We start from the raw sequence: 25,432 nt of genomic DNA, 5'->3' as shown, positions 1-25,432 counted from the left end.
TCAATATAGGAAAACAATTTTTAGAACTACAATGCTTCCACTGAATTAGTTGGAAAATACGATAAAAATAACTGATGTGTTTACAGAATGTGGTCCTTTATCCCCCCAAACATAACATATTCTATCGAAAGGAATACCACTGATGCCAATTTCTCAAAGATCAATGAGAATTTAAACAACAGAGAAAGTGGATTTCTAGAGTAAGTACGCACTAATTACTTGATTTTTACCAATGTACTATAGAACTTCTCACATCCAGAGTTTGACTTGCACATCTTGCACCACATTACTCGCTTGAAAATTTTTCATAACAGTTTGTGCGTACACGGATGTTTCCAGATGTTTCTGAATACGTTCATTTAATCAAACCGATTGTTAATCGGGACAGCTACTAAACAGAAGCTAAACAGCAGTACACGTTGTTAGTAAGACACACAGCAAGTTATGTTACCCAAGCATCACGTAACTCCTTTGAGAGATAAATTTTTAGAGTATTGCAACTCAAAGATCATTATTAAAAGGAAGTCAACATATTTAAATAATCCCAAATACTAACAGGAGTCATTTGGAATGCCTGACTGGCCTAGGCACAGCATAGAAAATAGTTTTAATTTCAAGACACTGAAGGTAGTGGGGTGGTGTTGCTTTTCTCTTGCTTTAAAGCAAATAAGTAAACTGACTGTCATCATGGGGCTATGGAAAATCATAAACAGCGATCACATTGCTTAGGCTTGAATTATTTGGGTAAGAAATCAATTCAAAAACTTGTAACACCAGAAATCAACCCAAGGATCCCAAGCATTCGACTAGAGCTGGAAACAGCCTCTCCCAAGAGTCAGGGATATGTGCTCTGTCCCCTGCCTCGCAGAAGCTCATCCTCCTTCTGACAGGCGAACACCTTCCGCTAATCCCTCAGTCCCTTCCCGGTGTCCCCGCGCTACGGCCGCGCTCCTCACGTACCGCCTAAACACCCCACACAGTCACGACATCCTGTCACGACAGCTCAGCAGCTCCAGGCGGCATCAACCCTCCGGTACGAACAGGAAAACGGGATGACGTGCGGAGCACCGGCCCTTGCCTTCGAACCTCTGGCCTACGGTAATCCCGGCGGCTCGGCGTAGGGAAGTGTCAGGAGACCCTCAGCCCCTCCCCAGGGACGCAGTCCCAGGGCCTTCATGAGGGGAGGCCGCCGGCGCAGCTAGTGGCCCCCCAAGAGCACCCGCCCCGGCGCACGGCGGGGGCCGCTTGCCGCCCTTACCTCAACCGGGACCCGTTCCCGCCGCGCCCCGACCCTCATTCCCCGCGGGCCGAGCCCCTCTCGGCACAGAGCCTTTACTCAGCGCCAGTCCCGGCCCGGTTGCACCGGCGTACGGTGCAGCCCCGCTGTCGCTCCCCGCGCCCGCGCGGCCGCCGGCGCGGAGGGCCGCGCGTCCCCAGGCAGCCCGGTACCTGCTGGCTGAGGGGGATGAGCGCCGCCATCTTCCTCCCGCTGGGTCGGGCCGCGGCCGGGGCGGAGCGAGGGGCGGGAGGCGGCGGCACGGCCGGCCCGGGCGGGCCCGAGGAGGCGGTGGCGGCCGCTGACGAGCTGCCCGACCGATACCCGCCGGTGAGTGGCCGCGGTTTTATCGGGGCCCGGCAGGCGCTCGTCGACGGCAGTTCCCGCTGCCCGCAGCGGTCCACAGAGTCACTGAATCATTTAGAATGCATTTAGAATCCATTTGATGGGTAATAAATCTGAATTATTTAGCATCATTTAGAACCCATCGAGTCCAACCTTTGACCTATCGCCACTTTGTCAGCCAGATCAGGGCACTGAGTGCCACGTCCCGTCGCTCCTTAAAACACCTCCAGGGGTGGGAATTTCACCACCACCTCCCTGGGCACTCACATAATCCCAAAACGGAACGGACCACAGTGGGCCACCAAGTCCCACGTCCCTGTCCAGCAGGGCCATCCCAGAGCACATGGCACAGGATTGCGTCGACACAGTTCTGGAATATCTCCAGTGAGAGACTGCAGTCTGTTCCAGTGCTCAGTCACTGCACAGAAAAGAAAAGAAGTTCTTCCTCATATTCGGGTGGAACTTTTTAGGCATCAGCTTCTGCCTGCTGCCTCTTCTCCCATTCTCGGGGCCCGCGGAGCAGAGCCCGGCCGCGCTCTGACCCCTCCCTGCAGACACTGACAGACAGGGGGTGAGGTCCTCTCTCGGCGCCTCCTCTCAAGGCTGAACAGACCCAGCTCCCTCAGCCCTTCGTCGGCAGAGAGACGCTCCAGTCCTAGATCAACTTTGTATCTCTAAACCCTGTCAAAGCGGCCTTCATCCACTGGAGGTTCTTCATCCCCAGTGAAGCTTCTTCTAGTCTAGGATCAAATTTTCGGCATCAAACGCATCAAAGTTAACAAGCCCCTGATTGCAGACTACAAATCCTGAGCAGCAGCCTGACCGAGGCTGGACCACTGCGGATCACATAAAAGTTAAATCCGTTTAGGGAAAAAAGGTGCAGGGCAACCGTCGTATTTCAGAGCTTTAAAAGTTCTTCACCCCAGACCGTCACTGGAATTGTTTTGCAGTTCTTGGGGCTGAAAAGAAAAATTTGACCTCACTCAGTCAACAGACTATAAAGTGGCACAGCTGACCTTGGGGCTTCCAGGGATTCCCGCCTCTTCCTTTCTCCTCAGCATACAAAATCCTCTCAGCCGGCGTCCAGAGGTAAATGCAGAGCCCTGGGCTCTGAAGTCTGCGTTAATTTTTTTTTTAAAATTTGAAGCCTTAGTTCTTGGGGGAGGAAGGAAATGCAGAAAACCAGAAGGACTTGAGAAAAGATTGAAGGAAATTACTGAAAAAGTTACAAGATGGAGGTAAAAGACAGGCCAGACAGAAAAATCAGGCACATCATTCATTGTTTCCAATTCATTTCCCTCACGGCATTAGGGAAAATAAATAAATAAATAAATAAATTTTAAAAAATAAAAAATTAAGACAGCATCCAGGCACTTTGTATGTCTATTTCAGAACTGTCAAAGGGAAAACCCAGTGCATAATTCAACAATATTAAAAAGAAATTAAATAATACACTAACACAGAATAAGGACAGCAAATTACCTCAGGTTTGATGTCATTTAGATCAGAAATTCAGATTCAATCATCCCAGTCCGTGGGCTTCTTTTATCATTAATTTTCCTCAATGGTAAGCAATCTAAATCATCTTGTGGGTTGCCAGATGCATTTCATTATCAATTTTTATTTCATAAGTCTTATCTGGCATTACAATCAAAATATATAATTGGAGTATATAGGTGCGCATAACTGTCAGACAAGGCTTTAGAGATAGCAAGGGAAAGTTTTTAAGAACCTTAAACTCAAGTCCTAGGAACTGCCTTACAGAATAATAACACTAGAAAGTACTAGAAAACTATCCCAGAAAAACAAAAAAACTAGGCAAAATAAAAATGATCTATGGCATAAGTTCAATAGCTATGTAATTGTATTACAACTATACAATGGTGTTAGATACCTAATGCCAAATTTCACTGTGACACACGAAGTACAAGTTTCACCAAGTCCCTGGAAATGACACGAAAGTACAAAGGGCAGGTAATAGCCTACAATATGGTATTTCAGTCAGGGGTCTTAGCGCAAATCCTGCTGAACAACTGGGTCAATTCCCAACTCGCTCCAATAATTAGCAAATCGCAGGCTCGTAAAAATCCCCATTTATGGACCCCGGTGCACGCTGGGGCTTGCAGTCGGGGCGCCCAGTGCCGGCGGCTGTAAACCTGCTTGCGATTGGCTGGCGGCTCCGTCGCTCGCGCGGAGCCAATGACTGGGCGGGATACTGGGCCAGGACACGGCCGCGCACCGCCCGCTCTGGTCCGGCCCGGCCCGGCCCGGCCCGGAGACGCCTCCGCCGCCTCCGCCGCCTCCTCGGGCCGGGCGGACTCGATGCCGTGCTCTTCGACCCTGTCCCGCCCCGTCCCGGCCGCCTTGCCCCGTTCATCTCTGTCTCGTCCCCTCCCGGATGGCCACGATCTCTCGGGCACCCGCGGGCCGAGGGCAGGTGAGGCACCAGCGCCCTGTCTCGGTCTGTACCTAGGCAGCCTCGGCCGGGGCCGGTGTTCGCGTCCTGCGTGGGGAGGGATCTGTACAACCCACTTCCTACAGCTGCCTGAGGGAAGGGTGCAGCCGGGTAGTGACCAGCTCTGCTCCCAGGGAACCAAGGACGGGACGAGAGGACAGTCTTAGACTGTGCCAGGCGAGGTTTAGGTTGGACATCAGAAAGAGTTTCTTCACAGAAAGGGTGGCCAGACATCGGGAGGGATTTCCCGTGGAGTCGCCATCCCTGGAGATGTTTAAGGAAAGGATGGATATGGCACGCAGTGCTTTGGTCTGGTTAACAACGCGGGGGGATCAGTCACAGGTTGGACTCGATGATGTCAGGTCTTTCCTAAGATCAGCGACTCTGTGATTCTTGGCAGGGCCACAGCCACAGCGCCCGCGGTGACCTCACCGTGGTGGACGTAGAGCTGGAGACCGCTGGAAGAACTCCGTCCCCCCACGGCAGATTCCTGAAAGTATGCGATGGAAACGCTTCTGGGATCCAGCGGTGCCAGATGCCAGGAAGCCCCGTGTGGGCAGGGAGCAGCCGCGTAGCCCAGAGCACTCTGGGCAGCGCCTCCCACACGCGGTTAAGCTCAGTCCTGAATAAAGTGGCGCAACTAGAAAGCAAAATCATGGGCCGAAAAAAGCACCTGGAATTGCAGACCACCGACTCGGGCCCGAAGCCTTTGGCTGAGGAATGCACCTCATCTGCCTCTGAGCATGAAGGCGGTGCCAGGGGCAAGAAGTACCGGAAGAATTACAGTGGGAATGGGACCCGCAGGGATGCCTGTTCTGAGGAAGAGGAAAGCATTCAAAGCCCTAAAAGGAATGTTACGCTTAAACAACAGCTTAATCTGGATAGCGATGAAGAGGAAATGAGAGAATTGATGAAGAGCTCTTTGGGGTTTTCTAGTGGAAATGGGAATCAGGAAGTTCTGGAAAGTGATGCTCAGTGCGGTAGAAAGGTAAATACAAACTTTACTGGATTATGTCTCTTTATTAATGCTTTTGTATAATTATTTTAATTGGTTTTATTTAGCTAACACCAGGAACTAAATTTTAAATTTGCATTTGCGTCTCGCTCGTGATACAATTCAGATTCACATCTTAACATTACTCTATTTTACCCACAATGATTTGCTCTCCCTTTTGCAATCTACACATAACAGTGGAGTAACACATAAATCTCTTTTTCACGTTCTTCAAAAAGAGCAAGACTCCAGTTCCATCAGGAAGGGCTCCTCCACCTTGCAAGGAGGTTTCACCAGCAGAGTTATCTAAAGCATCTTCTATTCACAACAAAGACTCAGAGAAAAGTGTGTTTGGTAGAGTTAATTCACCAGCACCTTCACCCACCAGCAGAAACCTGTCAGGACATACCATGAGATCTCGATTGCTGTCGCCTTCCATAAAAGACAACACCGTAAAGATTGCTCTGCCTAAAGCAGGCTACACCAAGCAAATCCAAGAATCCCTTGAAAGTGACAGAAGCGACATAAAGTCGTTGGATGAATTATTTTCTAAAGGAGCTGATGCAGAAGATCCAACCAGCAGTAGCTTGAAATGTAAGTTTTCTAAAATACCATCTCAGTATGAATTGTACTGATAACCTCCTGATAAATTCTCTTAATAAACATGGGCAAATAAGTCACTTTGAAAGGATTCACTGGTGAAATTTTACACAAACCAAGGCCTGTTCAAAGTCATTATCTCGATCTGTTTCTTTTTTCTAGTGTAATAGGTTTGTATATTTCTTATAACTCTAATGGGTTCAGATTAGTGATGCTGCCCTGGGTGACATTACGATGTCAAAACAATTAGAACATTCAGAGTAGTTTTCGTGTATCAGTGGCACAATGTACCGATCTGTGGGTCAGAGTGAGAACAGCTGGAAATGAGGGGCAACAAAAATCTCCTGAACTTCAGGAATGTCAGCAGATCAAAGGAGGAAATTTTAGGAGCTCCCGCAAAGCTAAAGAATCAGTGACTGATTGCTGTTACTTCTTAATACTAAACTAGTAGTTTGGTACTTGTAGTACTTCAGTTAGTACTGATTTTTTTTTCCCCCACTTTTCTCACTTAGGGAAAGCATACTGTAATTTTCATCCAAGTTCTCACGAGTAGGTGTCATTTGTTTGCAGACGTCAGACTGAATATCCTGAGCCTTGATGATTTGGCACCAGATCCTTCCAGTAAGGCAGCAGAATTAAAGCAGAAAGTAAGTAGAAAATCCCCACTAGCACACATTCCTAGTCTGCCTTTGTTTGGTGGAGTGTGGAGGTTCTAAAATAAATACTTTTACAGGGAAAGGATATTTGGTTTACTCAAGAATCAAACAAATACGTGAAAAAAGATGCATTGCTGGTGAAAGAGGACCAGCCCGCTCTTAAAATGACCAGTGCAGTAACTGTTGTGAGTGATTCTTCCGGAGAGGAAGTTGAAAAATGCATCTCTGAAGCTGAAATCTCTGAACATTTAAGTGGAGTTTCCTCAGATTTTCCTCCACGCAGACAGGATTATCTTAATCAGAATGAGAGAACTCTTAATTCAGAATATTCTGAAGACTTTGAAAGGTCTCTGTCTACAACAGACCGGGGATCTGTAGAGGGACATTCCAAGAGCTGCTCATGTTCTGGAGTATGCCCGTCTTCAGCGTCATCCCCGTGGGCTACCCAAGAGCAGCACAGCCGGAGGCACCAAGTGACCGTCACAGAAACCGCGGTTCAGACAGTAGAGCCTCCATTCACCTACTGCTGGGCGAAGGGTGAGTTCAGCAGTTACCAGCCTACTCGGGCAAGTTTTACACTTCTATGTATGCCAGCGCAGTCAGCCTCGATAGACTTCTTGAGTGCCAGCTTACACTCACTGGTGCTAAATAAAAAATTTTACAAAGCCAAACACTTTGATCTGCTGTCTACAGAAAAGACTGGGATTGAATATCGTAGTAAGAAATCTTTTTTTGCTTAAAAATACTCCCCACAGGACCTGAGGCTGGATGAGCAAGCGTTAGCGACAGAGCTCACAATAGCACGAGTAGTACTTCCAAATGAAATTCAACATTCTGCTATCTTTACTATCGTAAATAATAGCATTGCCCCGTTACTGAAGCGATTGCTCATTCATAGAGTTCTTTTGCATTTAACTTTTCTCTTGGGAAAGCATTATGGCCCCATGACAGGATCAGATATGAGCTTTCACATCCTGAGGGGTAACTCCCTGCCTACGTCTCTTTACTTAAAGGAAAAAGCGCTAAGAGCCATCATTCCTTGCCACACTCAAGGAGGAAGTAGAAACTTTAGTGTGCTTGAAAACCAAAGCATCGAGTACAAAAGTCTTTATTTGTACTGAGCCTAGGGTTAGAAAAGGGCCCTTCTGCAATGGTGTTGTGAGCCTGAGAGTAAAGAAACTGTGGAAGTTCTATAACTATGTCAGCATTTTTTTGGCTGACAGAATTCTCCTGTTAGGCTGTGCAGTGGTCTGAGGGCAGCTGCTGTCCCAAGAAACTGCTGAAGAACCAAGCAGTGGCACTAAGCCCTTCCACTCTCCCCGCCCAGTAATTCTGATGCTATCTCCTATGCACAGCAAACCCCTCTGCAGTGCTCACCCCATCTGTTGGAACCAGCTACATCGATCCAGTACCAATTGCAAGTCACGTGATCAGCATGGATGCAGTAGAAGGTACCAAAACCACATTTATTATTCTTTTTTACTCTATTTTCTGCACCTAAATCTGGCTTGGTTTGTTGTTCAGCCCTTGCTGCTGGCTGTGCCTCACCGCAGTACGTCCCGTCCCTTTCTTGCAGCCCTGACCGCGTACAGCCCCTCAGTTCTCGTTTTACACGCCCTGTGCAAGCAGCACGTGATGCTGACCCAGCAGTTTGTCGAGAACGTTCACCACCTTCACACATCCCTCGTGGAGTCATTCGAGCATGAGAAGTTCCACTACCACACCCTGGAAGAGGCTAAAGAGGTATTTATGACAAACCAGAGACTGAGCGTATATTCCTTTCCAAATGCTTGTGGTATTTGCTGCGAACCCAGTTTTTTTGCATATGATCAATGAGTAAGTTTAAAGGGAAAAAAAAGACTGAAGTCCTGCTGGAGGCCATAGTTTTTAAAGATTAAGGTTTCTGTTGTAGCATTTAGCTGTACTCAAGCGAGCAGTACAGAAACATCCATGGATCTTGACGTTGCTTTCTACTGCTTAGTAAATAATAATCTACATAATGAAGACAGTAGTTGATTAACTTTTTGTTTTTTTTTTTTTTCCCAGTACATCAAGAATCACAAATCCCCACCTCTAACAATTGAGCAAGCGCTTGAAGAAATTCGGAGAGCCCAGGAGAAGTAACTGCTCGGACAGTTATTCAGCTTCAAGTGACATTTATATTTACAGCTCTAAGGCTGAAATAAGAAACTTTTCCAAGTTGAACAGGCAAAAGGTTATAAACTGTATTGGAAGGATTTGTACAAACTGCTATTGGGTAAAAACGAGTTAGTACAAGTTGCTAATTGTTATATATCATTTACTTTTCTATACCTGAAAGTTTTACTCACGTGCACAATACAGGGATATGCAGCGAGACTACGTCCGCAAAAGAGACATTGAGATAACACGTGTGTCTAATGGGACCGTGATAAGTCATCACGATACACACGCTTATCCCGTGAATTGTCAGATCCGTGATCGCATCTATGATCGTGGTAGAAATGAAAATCTGTACTACAGCCCCTGAGAAATATGACCACAGTAGAAAATAACCATATCCTGCCATTATCCAAACAGTGTTTCTGTATAATCAGCCTTGTCAGATTACAACAAGCCCACACACACGCTTGAGTGCGTTTATTAAGATAAATTCAAAACAAGGGAAGCTTATAGTGAAGGTCCAGGAATCCACTTACTCTGAAATCTCAGCTGTCTTTTTATTTAAAAAAAAAAAAATTGTTTATTGGAAAGCAAAACAACAACATTCACAAGTTGGTAACATACAGGTGTTGTACGCCGATTCATGGACAGGTACAGTTCCACAACTACAGTAGATCTAGAATAAACTGATATTCCACCATATTAACTGAATGGTTTTAAGAGGGTTTTTGCTCTACAAACAAGTGACTGGAAAAGGGAACCACCACGCAGACCCGGGGAGCGGAAGTGCAGTGCAAGGGCCTAACAGCTCTAGCCGGTGGTCTCTGGAAACAGTTACAAAACATTTGTTTCTTTTTTCATTTAGATTACAGCAAGTTTGCGAGAACATCTGGTTGATAGAAACGTGTAGAGCAGAGAAAATGGATTCTCTTCTAATGAACTAATTGGCTTTTATTGAAGGGTATATACAAAAATATAAAAAGCTCAAAGACTGTGTTCCGTTACAAAGCATTGCTCATCCCTCAGAGTGCTGGGAAAGCTGCCAGAGAACTGACCCTTGCGTCCTGCCCCGAGTGGCGGCTGCAGCAGCTGCTGGGCAGGGCCTGGTGGTGGGTGGAAGGTTCTAAAAGTTCGCACAGTGCTCAGAGGTCACCTGCACTGGAACTAGATGCTTCATTCCCCATTTAGACATTAGGATACACTGCTCAGCATCAGTCTGACTTGATCCCAAGGCAGCACCCCTCCACTTCAAATAGAATTAACCTTTTGAGAGAAATAAACATACATTATGGAACTAGAGAACATACAAGCACATCAGATAACGTCTGTATTCCACGGGAATGAATGAGGCACAGTTCTGCACCAGGAAGAGCTTGAACGGGGTTTAATTCTACTATAAAATGGGGAACTAGTTAGAAAGTTTTGCAAGATAAATGGAAATTTTTAAACTTGCTAGACATGTCATAGTAACAACTGGCCTTTTTTAAGCACTAATTGACAAGTGTTGAAGTACATGTCATAGCTTTCCATTTTTCACCATAGTTTTAAAATTAATTCGTCACTTCCTCCAGACTTTAATCCGGATTTCTACAAGTTTAATGTTTTGCAGAAGATGCAAGACATCTTTCTTCAGAGTCTTATTCGGGTGGTGGAGGGTCTTGTGTTTCACGCTTCACTGAAACAATAGGGAAAAGAGTTCTTACACATTCTGCAGTCACTACCTAAGCTGTCTGAAATGTTTTGTGGAATGAGGGTTCTGTCAATAAGGAATTTTTCCTTATGGGGCTTTATTTGAACCCATTTGATTGCACAGAGCTGGAGGCAGAAGTGACATTTCGCTGAGCATGCCAGCTTTTTCCTTTTAGCTGTTGGCAAGTGCTGATGTTCAATGTATCACAGACTCTCTACAAAAATCCATCATTTAGGTAACTGTCTTCACCTCTTATAAACACCTCCACTTTTTCTAAACCCTTCCTGCACTACAGGGAATTTATTACCAGTTCTGGCTTTGGCAGAACATGGGACTAACAGCAGAAAACTCTGAATAGGGCAGGAGTGTACACAGTAAGTGTAGTCTAACATGATGCCGGCCAGGAAGAGCTCCCTGCTGCGGCAGCCATCCCTTGTGCGGCACAGCTCCCCCTCCGCTAACTTTGCGACCACTCCGAGTTTTTGTGGGGCAACGTTCAAAGACACGGGGGCTCAGTATCGCAGCCAGGAAGCGGCTTACACAGAACACGCTAATTAGTTAACATTTCAGAAATCAGAACGCAGCACAATGCCTAAAAAGGAAAACCCGCTGGGTTAATCAGAGTACGTGTCCACTTACCTGTTGTTTCACTATATTAGTTACATTAGAAAATTAAGAGTTACCAATACTTTGATTTGGGTTTACAAAAATCACTCTCAAGTCCATAGAGGTTTCTAAATTGATGAGAAACATTCACTTACATTCATCCCTGGCCTTCATGCGTGCGATAAACGAGTAGCTTTTATTTCTTCGGTAGTTTTCGTAAGGGTCATCCAAAGCAACTCCCACTCCTTTGTACTGATCCCATTTGTCTCGGATATCGCCTCCTTTAATTGGATCCTGAATTCCTTGTTCCTTGGCTCCCAGTCCACCAGATCCACTCCATCCTGCAGAGCAAGGACATAACATTGCAATCCTTTCACAGTTTGTTTTTTTTTTATTACTAGAATTGTGAAGACAAATGTGGACATTTTGGAAACAACCAAAGACAGCATCAGTTTGATAAAGCAGGACGGGAACAGATAACCTGAAACAACACGTGAACCATCCCATTTATTTCACAAGCATTCGTACACAGACATTCTAGGAGCTAACGGCAGCGCTATTCCTAAAAACCATTAGGAGGGTAAGAAGAAAGGCAGCGCAAGCCCCATCTGTCAGGTCAACCCTGCTGACCTGCACTGCAGGGAGATGTAATACCTCAGGTAGGGTCAGTTCTATCTGATGCCAAACTCGTGTCCCTGTCTTCTGTATCTTTCCCAGAAAGGCAACTATCACTGCTCTACATACTTAGATCTCTGAATATTCCTACACTGACCTTGGAATGCCAAGGAATAATTCCTTATGAACATGCATTAATTAATTATATCTAAGACTTTGGCATCTAATATTGTTTCCTGGCTCGCATAAGATTCTAGAGCAGCATCTTACCCATCTTCACTAGCATTTGATGACCTTTATTTTCTTCTCCGAGTCTCGATTCTGGTATAGGAGGCCCAGAACTGGAGCCCAAACCAGCAGAAGAGCTAAGAAAATAAAAAGAACAAATTAGGAATCGGTGATACTACTCTGACACAAAGCATTGTCAGTTGTATTCTGTTAAGCATTAACATCCAACATGATTCCATCCACTCTACTAAGCTATTCTTTATTAAAGCCATTAGATTAGATTTTGTGAAAATAAAAAGCCACCACAAAGGAGTAATATTCTCTCTATAAGCACATGTAGCAGATAAATTGTTTCTAAACCTGCTCTCCATCATCTTTTCCGTTCTTTGTTGAAACGCTTATTGTCCCCTGGTAACGAGGCAGGCGCTCCGTTCAACCAGCCCAGGTAGAAGGAGATGGGACCAACCCAAAACTTACGGAGGAGTGGGGCTGCGAGAGCGGGAACGGCGCCGCCTTCCCGGGGAGTACGATTTGGATCGAGACCGTGACCGAGACCGCGATCGGCTGTGAGAGGAGCGGGACCTGCTCCGGCTTCTGAAAGGGAGAGCACGCCACTTACCAGAGCAACCCCCGCAGTTCCTTGGATCAGGCTGGAGGGTCGGGTTTTTCCTATTCCCCAGTTCCCAAGGTTCAGCCCCCCTCCCCGTGCCCTACCTGGACTGTGAGCGAGAATAGGATCGCGATCGAGAGCAAGAGCGAGAGCGTGATCTCGAGTAGGAGCCAGATGATTTTGAAGATCGTGAATGAGACCGGGAAGACGAACGACCTCGGCTTTTAGACCGACTGCGAGATCGAGAAGGCCCACTGCACAGACGAGCAGAGAAACTCCAGTGAGATTCCACGGAAAAGCATCAGAAACACTAATCTACTCCCGATCAAATTCAAATTACACACAAGCACTACTTCTGCAGTGAAAGTGAAAGCTCGAGTGTGAAAAACTGTTTCACAGAATCACAAAGCGGTTTGGGTTGGAAGGGGCCTTAAAGCTCATCCGGTTCCAATCCCTGCCATCAGGCAGGGACACCTTCCTCCAGACCAGATTGCTCCATGCCCCTGGCCTTGGGCACTTCCAGGGATGGGGCAGCCACAGCTTCTCTGGGCAACCTGTGCCGGTTCTGTTTTTTGCAGATCAGACAGAAACTCCAGCACATTGAAACTCACTTATTCCATCAGCATGTTGCTGAATAGACTTTCGCCCTGCATTTAGCCCAAGCACCTTCCAAATGAACAGCTCAAAGCAGAAGGCGGCAGAACACGGGAACTCTCACCTGTTTCTCTTCTCTTGACCCTTCCTCCGCCTTGCTCTCATTTTTGCTCTGAAGAATTCGTATAGTCCATTCTGCTCCCATCCTTCACTGCAACAAATCAACCACACAGAACCCCCACATGTAAATTCCACTTCAGCGGCGACCTTAAGGATTTTCACCAGATTTTGTACAGAACGAAGGGTCTGGGCAAAGCCGTCTCACAAAACTCAGTACAAGATCAAACGGCAACTACAGTTGCAATACAACAAGTGCATTAAGAGAACCAGATGCAGGCAAAAGAGAGGGAGGCACTTTGTGGTTTGAGACACCTTCCTAAGGCATTTTCCTTACCATTTTATTGGCTACATCACATCTACTCTTACCTGTTTCTAGGCCTGTCATGAGACGGTGGACTATAAAATGCCTCAACCGCAGCCAGGAGTCTCTCACTGGGGGGCATCGGAGGTGGAAGACGTATGTCTTTGGGATCTAAAGGTTTATACTCGTGATCTTCAAGCTGCCGGAAACAAAGCAAATTACATTTCTGTCATTCTTCAGGTGGCTACCTGAAGAGTTAAATAGAGATTTCGCTGTGTGGAGCCCTCAAATTTCAATAACCAGATAAAAAGTGATCTGGAAATAAGGATTCTGCAGATGACCCGATGCTAACTCGTGCTATCGCTATTGTGAGTTCTCTGAGAAAAGCCTGCAGTGCACAGGTAGCAGTATTAAGTGGGTCATCAGGTAGATAAAATGCAGATCTCATCCACCTTTGTGCTAATGTGGCTGGATGGAAGCCTGGCACAAACTGGTGTATGAGAATAACAGAAAGAGATGGAAGAGGCTTATTCATTAATTTCAAATACAGAAGACAGAACTGTAAATATCCCTGAAGATGCTGATATAAGTACGTTTCCTGTTCTCTATCCTTCTTTGTACATATAACACTTGTAAAACATCTTCATGAGAATTCTGATTATGAAGAACTAGTACAGTGGCCACATCAGACCCGGAGGTCTCTCTGGCCTTCTGGAAATCACTGGCCATCACCATTTCCTACAAATAGGGGTCAGACTTTCAAGTACAAATTAGTCTTTCACACAGTTCAACCAGCTTCCCCTAGCACACAACGCATGAAAATCATCGCCATTTTCACTACCTAGTCCCTGCAACCAGTCCCACGCTCTCACACCCTACGCAACTGGCTGCGGATTGTAAGGATTTGAAATTATACACATCCACGTTGGACTGTCCCTAATAACAACAACTGGTTTTGGATCTTTCAATCCCACCGGTCAATCCCACAGCAAGCACTTACTTTGACAAGTGGAGCCATCAGTCCGGCAGGAAGATCGAAGTAGGGAACATTCGGCACCAGACTGGGATCATCGTGGTTCATGTGAGGCGGCCCCTGGCGCCGCATGTGAGGGGGCTGCCCGTTAAATCCATGTGGGGGAGGCCCAAAATCAGGGTGCTGTGGTCCTCCCCAGGGAGGATGCTCGCTGATTCCAGGATGAGGCAACCTGTGACCGGGATGATGATGAGGAGGTCCAATTTCTGCAGAGCGGGAGGGTTAAAATAGCTTTATTTAGCTATCAAGAAAGGAACGCAATCAGAGGCATACTTCAATTTCTGCATTTATCCTAAAACCCAATCTCGGCAGATCCAGCAAAGCACCAGAACCGAAGGACCAGAGGCTGGCAACAGGTCCACGCTCACCAATACCCTGCAGCGCACGTACCTCCCCAGCCACAGCAACTGCTCTCTAGACGACAGGCTTGCTCAGCCCCAAGCCACTGCTTCCTCTGGGACATGGTCAAAAGGACCGTGGTCAAAAGGACCACAACAAAGACACACTCGGGAACAAAAGGTTTTGGACGAAGCAGGGCAGCTACTGGTGGGAAGCTAAGTACGCGACCGTGACTCAGCTCGGAGCTGTAATTAGTTCCGTCTCTCTGCCAAATCAACGTATATAAAGAAATGCATACGGCAACAATTAATTCACATCAGTGCGTGAAAAGAAAATACTTCTGGAGAAAAATAAAACTGGAGAAGAGGTAGAGATAATAATTCTGTTAAAACGGGGAAGCGAGCGACACTCATCCAACCACTGATGGACACACGGCACGAACGCCAGGAGACCCTGCTGAACTCACTGCACTCTATGGAGAAAAATGCAAGACTGAAAATCAACATCGTTTACAGCAGGATTAACAGTTTTTCCAGGAAAAGCCATTACAGCCACTTCCCAATCTCGAGCCGGTACTATTTGACTCATTGTCATCAGAACTCAAGCAGAATCTGTATTGTCATTGCTTCACTGCTGTCCTAATTCTAACCATCCGGTTTAGTAGATCCCTTCCTCCGACAACTCTGCATGAAACAACGAACATTTTAAATCACCACTAGAATCCAAAACGGAGCATCTCATCCTGAACTTGAACCTAAACTCCCTCGGACAAGAGGGAGTTCTCCCTTTCTCCCTGTTCTCTACCACAATTCTTAAAAAAACCACCCAAGCAATAAAACCCAAGGGAAAGAAAAGGGAAAATGTCTACTAAAGAAGTTAAACTCAACCCTAAATACATAAACTCAAAGCCATTGGTTTTCAGCCACTTTTAGACTTGGAAAATTGAGAAACTTTTAGGATTAATGTAGCAACTCCTACACAGAAACATAACATATCTTCTACGTGACCTGTCACACAGAACCAGGGTGATCTTTGGCCTTTACACCGATAAGGATCATTTCAGAGTAACAGTAACTCCCACAGGTGAAATGAAAACTACCTCCGAGCACAACCATAGCAGACTTGCAGACAGCCACGAGCCAGCCAAGCGGCACCTGGTTACGCTCCCGCACTTTCCCACGTTCCAACAAGAGAACGACCCAACGAAGAGGACAAACCGGAGCTAGGGATCATTTCACCACACACTACCGAGCCACACAACATTAAAGGCAGAAAACCAAAGCGCTTGGCAGACAAAATAAAAAGAAAATGAACGAGCACATGCACAGCAACAAATCCTTTCAGCCTTCCTCTTAACTTCTTCCGTCTACACAGGTCACAGCTCTCATCAGCCCTCACCTAGGGGCTGATGTGCAGGCAATTAAATCCACAGGAAGATGCTGCTTTTCACCTTTGAACTTACTACTCTTAAAGCAAAGTAGTCACAAAAGAGGCGCCCGTAGAGATGCCAACTTGAATTTGGACTACGATTTCTTAGCCATTAGGCCAGACTCAAAAAGCAAGGAAGCATCCGACTCTGCAAGCATTTCCTACCGAGTTCTTAGCAGCAGCTTTCCAAACGTTGCTTAGGAAAATCACAACAGTCCACCAATGATAAAACTGCCACCCCAAATCACTAAATAATTTTGTAATGGCAATCAGCATTACAACTTAAGAAAACTTGGCCTGGTACACACTTTACCTTGAGGAAAATCCCCCTGGGGGTAATCAAAACGATGAGGATAAGGAGGTCTTTCAAAGGGATGGCGAGGTGGGAAATCATCCTGCATGAAGCGAGGTGGAAAGCGGTTGAAATTATGCGGATGCGGGGGCTGGTTGAATTGGGGATGTTGCTGATGTGGAGGAAATGGGCCTCTGAAGTGAGGTGGCCGCTGCATTCGAAATGGAGGTTCCCTCTGACCCCCACCCCATGGAGGCTGTTCATGCTGATTGTTCCACGGCGCTTCAAACTGGTTGTTCCAAGAAGGATCAGGCTGGTTGTTCCAAGGTGTCTCTCGCTGATTGTTCCAGCCTTGATCTCTCTGTTCATTCCACATTCCTTCATGGTTGTTATTCCAGGGAGGACAATGAGGTGGTCCCTGGAGGTGAAATACAGAAGGCCCGTCTTTAGGTTAGAAGAAGAAAGAACACAGTAACATACCTTGTTAAGGAAATACAGCCCATAGGCAACGGGCACAAGCGAAAGAACACTTCAAATAGGAGTCTGAATGACTTCAACTGCAGAAAAAAAGATGGGAAAAGACCAAACTGTTACTGAACCAAACAGCTCTTATTCACAGGAATAGTGTGGCGGTTAAGAAACCGAAATACAATTAACATTTTGCCTTTAACTGCGCTCAGAACGACAAAGCTTGGCATTGAAATCCAGATTTCTAAGTTTCACAGCTTTTTGCTGCGCTTCCACGACCAAGATGGTCATTCCCAACCTCCACAATCGAGACAGTCATTCCGAACCCCCACATCTGTTTTCAGGACTGTTTCTTACCTGTTGTTGACCCCACGGTGCAACAGGGTGAGGTTGGTCAAACCAGGGTGGTTTATTTGGGGGAATCTGATCATGAGATCCAGGCCCACGTGGTCCACCTGAGGCAGGATCCTGCACTCCAGAGCCGGTTGTGTCATACTCTGTAGAACCGGCCAGAGGCAGCTGAGATTTACCATCATCTGGAACAATTTAGACACTACTGTCAGCATCAAAAGTCAAGTGCGGTCAATGAAACATCAGCACACCAGGCTCCAGATGAATTCCTTCTGCAGAAATCTAATTACTGGGAGACAGGATTTCTGATTCATTTAACACTCATCTCTTTGATTCTTCTTTGATTATACTCAAGAATCAGCCTGCACCTGCTCTGAACAGATTCAAGCTTTTGCCTGAACCAAACCAGCAGTGCATTGTGGCTCATTATTAAAAAAGAACGGGGGCAGGGGGGTAAAAAAAAGTTGTCACCCACTGATTTTCGCACACTTCCCAGGTTGGCTCAGTACCTGCTTGTGTGACCGGAACAGATGGTGGAGCTGAGGCTGAGGCTGCTGTTGGGGCTTGAGGAGGGGGTGTTGATTTCACCTCATTCTCTAGCGGGGGTATTTGGATCTGCTGTTGCTGCTGCTGCTGCGTTAAACTGTTCACAAACTCCTCATGTTGAGTTTTCAGGTTCTGGATCTGCTGTTGGAAAGCCACTTGCACAGGCTGCACAACCGTTGCATATTCAGTGATCAAATTCGCCTGATAAAAAAAGCCAAGGAGGACAAATGAACACTGCACCTATAATACCTACCCTATCCACTTGGTCAGAGCTCCCTGTATTGCCCTTCACCCTCTCTCCCAAAAAACGCACGAGGATGCGGGATAATGCCGGCAGAACCACCCAGTCTCATTACGAAGCTTTGCGGAGATTTCCAAAACGTTCTCCGCAGCCTGGAACCCTGGAACCATCTTTAGTACTGTCTTTCCAATACAGCTCAAATCAACAGCGTTCATTATTAATAATGAAAAGGAAAAGTTCCTGTTGCCACAACGAATTTTATATTCGGTGTATCCAATTTAAAGCCCCGTTTGCTTCTTTCCTTTTGACCAAACGCTCCCTGCCATACAAGACACCGCCAAATATGTACAGCACCGTATCAGTGCATATCTTGTATCCAGGACCAGATCAGCAGCTGGATTATCAAACGTTTGAAATAACAAGGTTATGTTTTACATTATTTTTTGCAATCCCTCGAAAGCAACTTCAAGGGAGGGGAGGGGGAACAGAAATTAACATTATCCTTTGAAGGGGAGAAAAATTTTCAAAATACTTGCATAAATAAGAAAAACGGTATTTTTGTGGCTAACCTGGTACTGGCCGAGTCCAAGAGCCGGGCTTTGTAACTGCTGAATAATGGACTCATCAAAGTACCCATTTTTCTCCCATAGCTGAAGAAGCTGCACGAATAAGAGTGAAAGGATTTTAGAAATTATGAACAATCAAAGAAAAAACGAGGCACGGCATTTTTGCGTCTTCAGTCTTTCATAAGACCTAGGATTTGCGGTACTTATTTTTGAACCGGTAAAGATTCAGACGCATTCATCATTATGGTAAGTCCGAAATAAAGCCTAGGCACTTTTGAGTTCTATTTTAAGTGAGAACTAGAGCACCTCCTGTAATAGACTTTACGAAGGCAATCAGACCAGAAAAATCTCAGTGATCTTTTTGCACCTGCCTATTTGTGAATTTACACAGCACCAACCTAACAAAGCAGAAGTCACAGTTAAACCAAAACCAGATACTCACTCTGGCAATTTTCTGTTGCTTATCCTCCTCCACTGCTAGAAAACTGGTACAATAAATAGGCACAACCACCTTCTGTAAAGCAGCCAGAAGATCTCGTGCTTGCTTCCGCTGGCTTCAAGAAAGGAAGGGGAAGAGTTACGTTTTCCACCGCACCGGAATATTCAATTCATCTCAGCTTCTTCTATACTAAAAGTAGCGGAATCACGAAATGGAGTTCTCTCCCTAATGACTTTATTGTAAAATCTCGTCCGGAGGAAAAATATGCAAAGCGGGTAAAATGGTTTTACCTAAAACCGATTACTAAGGCACTATATCAAAGCAGCGGCTATCTGAGGACGGCTGCTAAAAATAATTAATACATTAAAAATATGAAGTGACTAGTCAAACCAATACTGGTACCTAGGAGAGAAACTTGATCAAATTAATCAAAATAGCAGACTGAAACCCATAACTGAATTCTTACCAGTGATGCAAAACATCATTGATTAAGTAGATGAGGTGCAGCCGCAGCTCAAAGTGAGCTCCTTCCGCGGTGATCCGGTTCCGCAGGTGCCCGGCCATCAACTCGCAGTGTGCGGGAGATTTGGCATTACTAAACATCCAGTTCTTTCCAGCCTTAGAAAATCAAATGTTATATATTTTAAGTCAGTCTAATGTGCTCCCACGATACGGGCTCCCTAGAGCTCTGAAACAACTGCAGGCAGGGGAGTTTTGAGGTAACAGCTTTCATCTTACCTGCCACACAACATGCCTATAAAGCTGTTGTTAACATACAGAGAATCTCAAAATTCAAACAAACCCACAGCACCACCAAATCCCTATGCAGATTCAGATCACTTACTGAGATTGCATCTTTTGTGCAAGTGTCGATTATTGGCTGCAACAAGCTGTCAAATTCATTCATATCTAACTGGGTTTCCTCCAAAACCTTTTGCATTTGTTGCTCGATTGCAAGCGCTACTGCCGATGTGACTTGTTCCTGACAAAAAAAACCACAAAAAAAGACAAAAAAAAAAAAAAAAGATAGAATTACATTATAGCAAACATTCTTTTAAAGAATGGAACTGCTGTATCCTTATCCTCTTGGACATGAGTAGCCATCTCAAGGACCAAAATCTTTTACAGGCACTATGACCTCATGAAAATGTTCCAATTCTTTGGCTCTGAAAAGAAAAGACGCTTCACATTTTTCGGGAGAAGTCCAGTTTACTTCCACTTTTAAAATCTATCACGTAATAAAAAATAATTGCAAGAAGCTCTTAAATGTAAGGAATGTAACCCAGGTGCAAGAACTCTTCGGTTTGGTTTTCCGCAGCTTTAACAGCTAAACGTCTCCTGCAAAAGTCAGCTGGTTGACAGCACCCTTCCACCCCTAATCGCATCTAAGTCGGAATACTACAAACTGGAGCATCTTGCAGCTCCCAGCAATCTGCACCATTAAACCAAGGATAAAGCGGTCACAATTTATTCCACTCTAAACCTTACAAGGTTTTTAAAAGAGTAAATAAGAGGCTTTAATCACAGCTCAATCATGCCAGCACCACCTACACATCAGATGCGTCCATTCTAGGGGTACGATGGCATTTGCCATACAACGAAAGTAAGGAAAGCAACATCCCTCCTCCTCACCTCTGTTGCTGCTCAGCGGCACATGGTCCTCTCCCCCTTCATCCTTAATTCCTACGGCCGCTGACAGACCAGGATACCCCAGGTGAGCATTCATCCTTAAACCAACCTGTCTCATAGCGAGGAGATGCTGCTCCTGCTGCTGCAGGTTCCACTGACTCTGCTGGATGAGTTCCTCCACAGATGGGGTGCCCTGAGGGGCTGGGATGGGCGCAGCCGGTGGAAGCGATGGCTGTGGCAGGGGCTGGATCTGCGCGGAAGCCTCGATATCTTGGCTTTGCTTGCACAACACTATCGGACACAGTAAACTTTGAAAGCAAACCTCACAGAGAAACCTGCTACCACCATCCCACGGGTGAAAATGGCACCGGTTCCAAACAGACCCTCCCTCTGAGCGGGACAGAGGGCTTGGAGCTGCTCGGACAACGCTCTCAGACACTTGGTGGGATTCTCGGGGTGTCCTGTGCAGAGCCAGAAGTCGGACTCGATGATCCCGATAGGTCCCTTCCAACTCTGCGTATTCTACGATTCTACGGTTAACGCAAAATCACGGGTGTACGGTGACAAAGAGGAGAGTCAGCAACTCCCTGTGCACTTCCAGAGGGACAACTCCTGCACAAGCCGAGTTCCGGCTCTCCAGGTGCCGAGCTCCGTCTCGCCACGCTGCCCGTCCCTACGGCTCCCCCTGCCCGCTTCCAAACCCACAACCGGGGCCGTGAGGAGCCGTGGGCAGCGCTGAGCCAGCCACTCGGAACCCAGAGCTTAGGAAGAGGCTGCAAACCGGTCCCAGCGGCGCAGGGCGAGACCAGGAGAGACAAAAGTGTCTCCGCCGGCCGACCCAGAGACCCCGCGGCCGGGAGAGGGAGGGAGCCCCGAGCCGGCCCTGCCCGAGCCACAGGCCCCACTCACGCTGCTGCTGCTCCAGGGCCAGCTTGTACTTGTAGTAGCCGTAGAAGTCGCCCCCGAAGAGGAAGGAGAATTTGGGGTTCTCCTTCTGTTTCTCCATCGTCATCTTCTCGAACTCGGGCCCGTTCCGCGCCACAAACTGCGCCAGCTTGTCGATGACATTCCGCAGCTCCTGGTCTGTGGGGAGGCAGCGCCGTCAACCCCAGCTCTCCCCGGTCCCTTCCCGTTCCCGCGGTTGCCCCCCGGTCCCCACAATCGCCCCTCACCCTCGGGCGGCAGCGGCATCTCCATGGCCGCGAGTCCCCGGGCCGCTGGGCCGCGCCGCACGCACGGAATAGCTGCGACAGCCGCGCGGCCGCACTTTACGGCCCCGTCGCTACGGAGCCGGCGCGCGCCGCGGGTGACGCGTGGCTGGAGCGGCGCTAGGGGAGGGAATGACAATGACGACGAGAAACAAGAGGTAACGAACGGTTTGGTTCGAGTAACAGCACAGGCAGGATGTTACTGTTAAAGTAACTGACTTGCCTCAGGTCCAGTGCTTGCTTGCATTATTAATTATCTTAAAAGGTAACAGAACCAGGGTTGAACAACACATTCGGCGTGTAGTACAGCTGTTTGGTTTGTGGGGAAGGGTTTGTTTTGTCGTTTGTTTTTTTGGTTTTTTTTTTTCTTCTCCTGTTCCATTTGAACGTTAAGTTTTGACCCACAAATGGGCTTTGGTGCGATTCAAGTCAGTGATATTAACCCGGTGTCCTGGTTTAGGGCAAATTTGGGAGGGAACCTCCGAATGGGGTCCCTCCCCCAACTGGTTAGGGAAAAAGATTTCCTCGGAGAAAAGCGGAAAAGAACTATTTAGCAGAAGTTGAATAATATTAAACAATAAAACCTCTCGCCCTTCGGTGAGACGGCAAATCCAGAAAAAAGTCCTTCTCGTGTGGTGTGGCTCGGCTCGGTCCGATTCTTACCGGTCCCTCCGGCCCTGGAAAGTGCCGAGGTCCAGGCCGGGTGGGCCACAGGCGTCAGCTCCCGGGATTCGTCTGGGTTTTCGGTTCAGAGTAGGTTTGAACGGATCCAAGAAAAAAGGAAAAAAAAAACAGTCCAGGGAACTTCTCTGCCTCAGCTAGCTAAAAACTAACTAAAAGCCAAGGAGAGCTCTGTCCCGCTGCCTGTCCGTGCTGCGGACAGCGCAGTCCGAGAGCAGGATGCAGGGGAGCGAGGGCTCTTTCTGAACACAAACTTGACGCTGCTTCTTACCCCCCACTTCCCTCTCAGAGCCGGTCTTAAAGGTGCAGAACTTAGTACGTAACATAAGGTGACTGGGGATACAAGCATCATAAAGTCACCCCAGGACACCTGGGGCATCAGATACAGATTATAGTCCCAGAGTTTTCAGGTGGGCACCTAAAATGGACAGGAGACTGTTGTGCATTACTCGTTCTGAAAATGAGATAACATTTCATTTCACAAGTGAGATGTGAAGAGATTCCTTGGTGCCTGAATGGCACACTTGAACCACACCACAGGCCCACAAATTAAACCAGCAGAAAATAACACAGTAGTACAGAATTTTTTGGAGACAGATAAAGGATTGAGAAAGCTCCAATACTGACCTTTTAATTTGACTGTATGTACTTGATAATCGGTTCTCTTTGTGCTCAGTGCTGAGGTTTATCTATGGGGTAGTCAGGGATTTTTGGCAGTAAACACTTTCGCTAGATACACAGATAAAGGCCTCTTGTGTGCTTTTCATTCATAGATATAGTATAATTGAGTTCTCGGTCTTAAAATCAGAGACAAAATTGACAGTTAATCTCATTTAGCATCAGTTCACCTCGGAGGACAATCCAAACCAATTAAACTACATATGGACCACGAGCACGATGAAAAAAGCGGAACGCGGATGTGTGGGAAGCTCAGCGGACAGCAAACTGAACGTCATAAAATGAAATATTGCTCAAATAAAGGGCAATACCGACAAAGCCCACAGATAAAAAGCCTGGGGTCTCCGCACTGGGTATTTTTCTTTCCCTAAACTCAACTATCAAAAGCACGGTGCTGTAATTTAGGTGAGTTCAGCCTGCCAGTCTCTGCGGAAAAGGAATCGGGTCTACCCTCTAAGATGCAAAGAGACATTACGGGGGTAGGACACACGGTATCACTTTCCCACTGAACCTTGGCCACGGGAGCAGCGCGTGCTGCTCACTCTCTGTGCTGCACGGCCCCCTCTGTCCGAGGGAATCGGAGCAGCCATCCCACTTGCAGAAACACAGCTCAGCCCATCCCATACAGCGCTGGCATCACAGCCAACAGGGAACGCAGCACGAGCTTTATTTCACGAAACAGGATCTCAGAGAGCCTCAAGCTCCAGAACAAACTCATCCTACGCAGCAGTTTGGGCCCAGGTGCCAGTGCTAAAAGGACGCAGGGGAGGAAATGAGCGGTAGGTCCTTTTTGCACCTCAAGGTGCGGCTCAAGCTTCGGGCCGAGCCGAGCCGAAGCGGGCCGGGCGGGCTGGGCCGAGCCGAGCTGAAGCGGGAATTGGGGAAAAAAACGGGAATAAAGAAAAAAACAGGAATTAGGAAAAAAGCGAGACTAGGGAAAAAAACGGGAATGGGGAAATAAAATGGGAATCGGGGGAAAAAAACGGGAATAAAGAAAAACAGACGGGAATTGGGGAAAAAAAAATGGGAATTGGGGAAAAAAAAAATTTGGGTTAAAAATGAGGAAAGAGACTGAATTGGAGCAGATTTGGGGAAAAATGGTCCAAAAAAGGTAAAAAATTTGTTCAGATTAGGGTAAAAAGTGCCAAAAATGAGCAAAAAACCCCAAAATTTGGGGTAAAACCCGGAAAAAAAATTCAAAATTAATCCAGATTTGGGTCCAAAATGGCCAAAAAAATACAAAATTAATTCAGATTTGGGTCAGAAATGGCCAAAAGTTGGGGAAAGGAGGAAAAAGGGGGAGAAAATTGGGTGGGAAAGGGGCAAAGAAGGGAAAATGAGGCCAAACTGGGGGGAAAGTGGAAAAAAAAAAGAAAATTTGGGGGGGAAACCGAAAAAAAGGAGACAATCTGAAGAAAAAGGGGAAAAAGAAGAGACAAAATTTGGTGGAAAAGTGGAAAAAAAGGAGAACATTTGGGATAAAAATGGGGAAAAAGAGACAAAATTAAAGGGAAAAGTGAAAAAAAAAGATTTGGGCTAAAAACTGGGAAAAAAAGATAATTGGAAGAAAAAATGGGGAAAAAAGAGACAAAATTTGGGGTAAAAAGGGGGTAAAACGGGGGAAAAAAAGAGGGAGATTGGTGCAGGTTTGGGTCCAAAGCTCCATGAAAGGTTCCTGAGGTTCTTCCAGAAGGTTCTGGAGCCAACCCGGGGGTTCTAGACTATCCTGCCGGGTGCTGCGCGGTGCTGAGGTTCTAGATCACCCTGTGGGTCCTGAGGCTCTCCCAGAAGGTTCTGGATCCATCCTGAGGGTCCTGAGGGACTCCCAGAAGGTCCTGGATCCATCCCAAGGGTGCTGAACGTCTTCCAGAAGGTTCTGTTTCTGTCCAGAGGGTCCTGAGCGTCTTCCAGAAGGTGCTGGATCCATCCCGAGGGTCCTGAGCGTCTTCCAGAAGGGACTGGGCCAGGGAAGGGGTCACTAGGACTGGAGCTATAATCACTGTGGGGCTGGGATAGAGACTGATAGTGGGATTGACACTGCTGGGTGAGATAACTACAGTAGCATTCATATGGTGAAATCACTGGAGGTCAGTGATACTGATGTTGGGGCAGGGTCAAAGGGCTGAGGTCAAGGGCAAAAGCTCAGAGATCAGGGGTCAATGGTTAAAGTGAAAAGTCAGGGATTCAAACTTCAAGGGTCATATGTGAATGGTCAGGGTTCAAAGATCAAGAGTAAAGGGTCCAAGGTCCAATGTTATGGGTTAATTTTCCAAAGTTGTGTGGTTCAAGGTCAGTTCTCAG

General features: G+C 46.7%; 3 protein-coding genes across 10 annotated transcripts in view; 1 reads left to right on the top strand and 2 right to left on the bottom strand.

The window, feature by feature from the left end:
• EPS15L1 (epidermal growth factor receptor pathway substrate 15 like 1) overlaps window positions 1-1,523 on the bottom strand; it is a 46,696-nt gene extending 45,173 nt beyond the window's left edge. For 3 of the 6 annotated variants that reach the window (XM_058858568.1, XM_058858570.1, XM_058858573.1), the window contains exon 1: window positions 1,259-1,379. In XM_058858568.1, coding sequence (XP_058714551.1) covers window positions 1,259-1,297 — 39 coding nt within the window. In that variant the 5' untranslated portion in view covers window positions 1,298-1,379. Of the gene's footprint in view, window positions 1-1,258; window positions 1,382-1,449 lie in introns of those variants that run through there. The other 3 variants (XM_058858574.1, XM_058858571.1, XM_058858569.1) reach the window with 3 other exon arrangements.
• A 2,291-nt stretch (window positions 1,524-3,814) lies between these two features.
• C28H19orf44 (chromosome 28 C19orf44 homolog) lies at window positions 3,815-9,391 on the top strand. Its single transcript, XM_058858473.1, has 8 exons — window positions 3,815-4,058; window positions 4,477-5,064; window positions 5,310-5,664; window positions 6,241-6,317; window positions 6,404-6,863; window positions 7,682-7,777; window positions 7,903-8,069; window positions 8,373-9,391. The coding sequence occupies exons 1-8, from the start codon at window positions 4,020-4,022 to the stop codon at window positions 8,448-8,450; spliced, it is 1,860 nt and encodes a 619-aa protein (XP_058714456.1). The 5' UTR covers window positions 3,815-4,019; the 3' UTR covers window positions 8,451-9,391.
• On the bottom strand, window positions 9,023-21,840 carry CHERP (calcium homeostasis endoplasmic reticulum protein). Of its 3 annotated transcripts, none has more exons than XM_058858470.1 (18): window positions 21,737-21,840; window positions 21,474-21,647; window positions 20,674-20,855; window positions 19,780-19,917; window positions 19,402-19,553; window positions 18,939-19,050; window positions 18,500-18,589; window positions 17,653-17,890; window positions 17,150-17,328; window positions 16,346-16,742; window positions 14,233-14,471; window positions 13,298-13,431; window positions 12,936-13,022; window positions 12,322-12,471; window positions 12,085-12,201; window positions 11,650-11,744; window positions 10,920-11,105; window positions 9,023-10,143 (listed from the first exon to the last, which is right to left on the bottom strand). In XM_058858470.1, the coding sequence occupies exons 1-18, from the start codon at window positions 21,759-21,761 to the stop codon at window positions 10,106-10,108; spliced, it is 2,733 nt and encodes a 910-aa protein (XP_058714453.1). In that variant the 5' UTR covers window positions 21,762-21,840; the 3' UTR covers window positions 9,023-10,105. The 3 variants fall into 3 exon arrangements, with proteins under 3 accessions (XP_058714453.1, XP_058714455.1, XP_058714454.1); XM_058858472.1 differs by having other exon boundaries at window positions 9,023-9,731; XM_058858471.1 differs by having other exon boundaries at window positions 12,085-12,198.
• Window positions 21,841-25,432: the final 3,592 nt, after the last annotated feature.

This window comes from Poecile atricapillus, chromosome 28 (assembly GCF_030490865.1).
Source record: "Poecile atricapillus isolate bPoeAtr1 chromosome 28, bPoeAtr1.hap1, whole genome shotgun sequence".
Taxonomy (NCBI): domain Eukaryota; kingdom Metazoa; phylum Chordata; class Aves; order Passeriformes; family Paridae; genus Poecile; species Poecile atricapillus.
Note: the sequence above shows the minus strand (reverse complement) of the source record. Positions and strands in the feature narration are given on the sequence as shown.

Coding starts and splice junctions, on each gene's coding strand:
- C28H19orf44 (XM_058858473.1), top strand. CDS start 4,020: ATGGCCACGATCTCTCGGGCACCCGCGGGCCGAGGGCAG. Junction 5,065..5,309: donor ATGCTCAGTGCGGTAGAAAG/GTAAATACAAAC, acceptor TTCTTCAAAAAG/AGCAAGACTCCAGTTCCATC. Junction 5,665..6,240: donor AACCAGCAGTAGCTTGAAAT/GTAAGTTTTCTA, acceptor ATTTGTTTGCAG/ACGTCAGACTGAATATCCTG.
- CHERP (XM_058858470.1), bottom strand. CDS start 21,761: ATGGAGATGCCGCTGCCGCCCGAGG. Junction 21,648..21,736: donor GATGCCGCTGCCGCCCGAGG/GTGAGGGGCGAT, acceptor GCCTCCCCACAG/ACCAGGAGCTGCGGAATGTC. Junction 20,856..21,473: donor GGCCCTGGAGCAGCAGCAGC/GTGAGTGGGGCC, acceptor TGTGTCCGATAG/TGTTGTGCAAGCAAAGCCAA.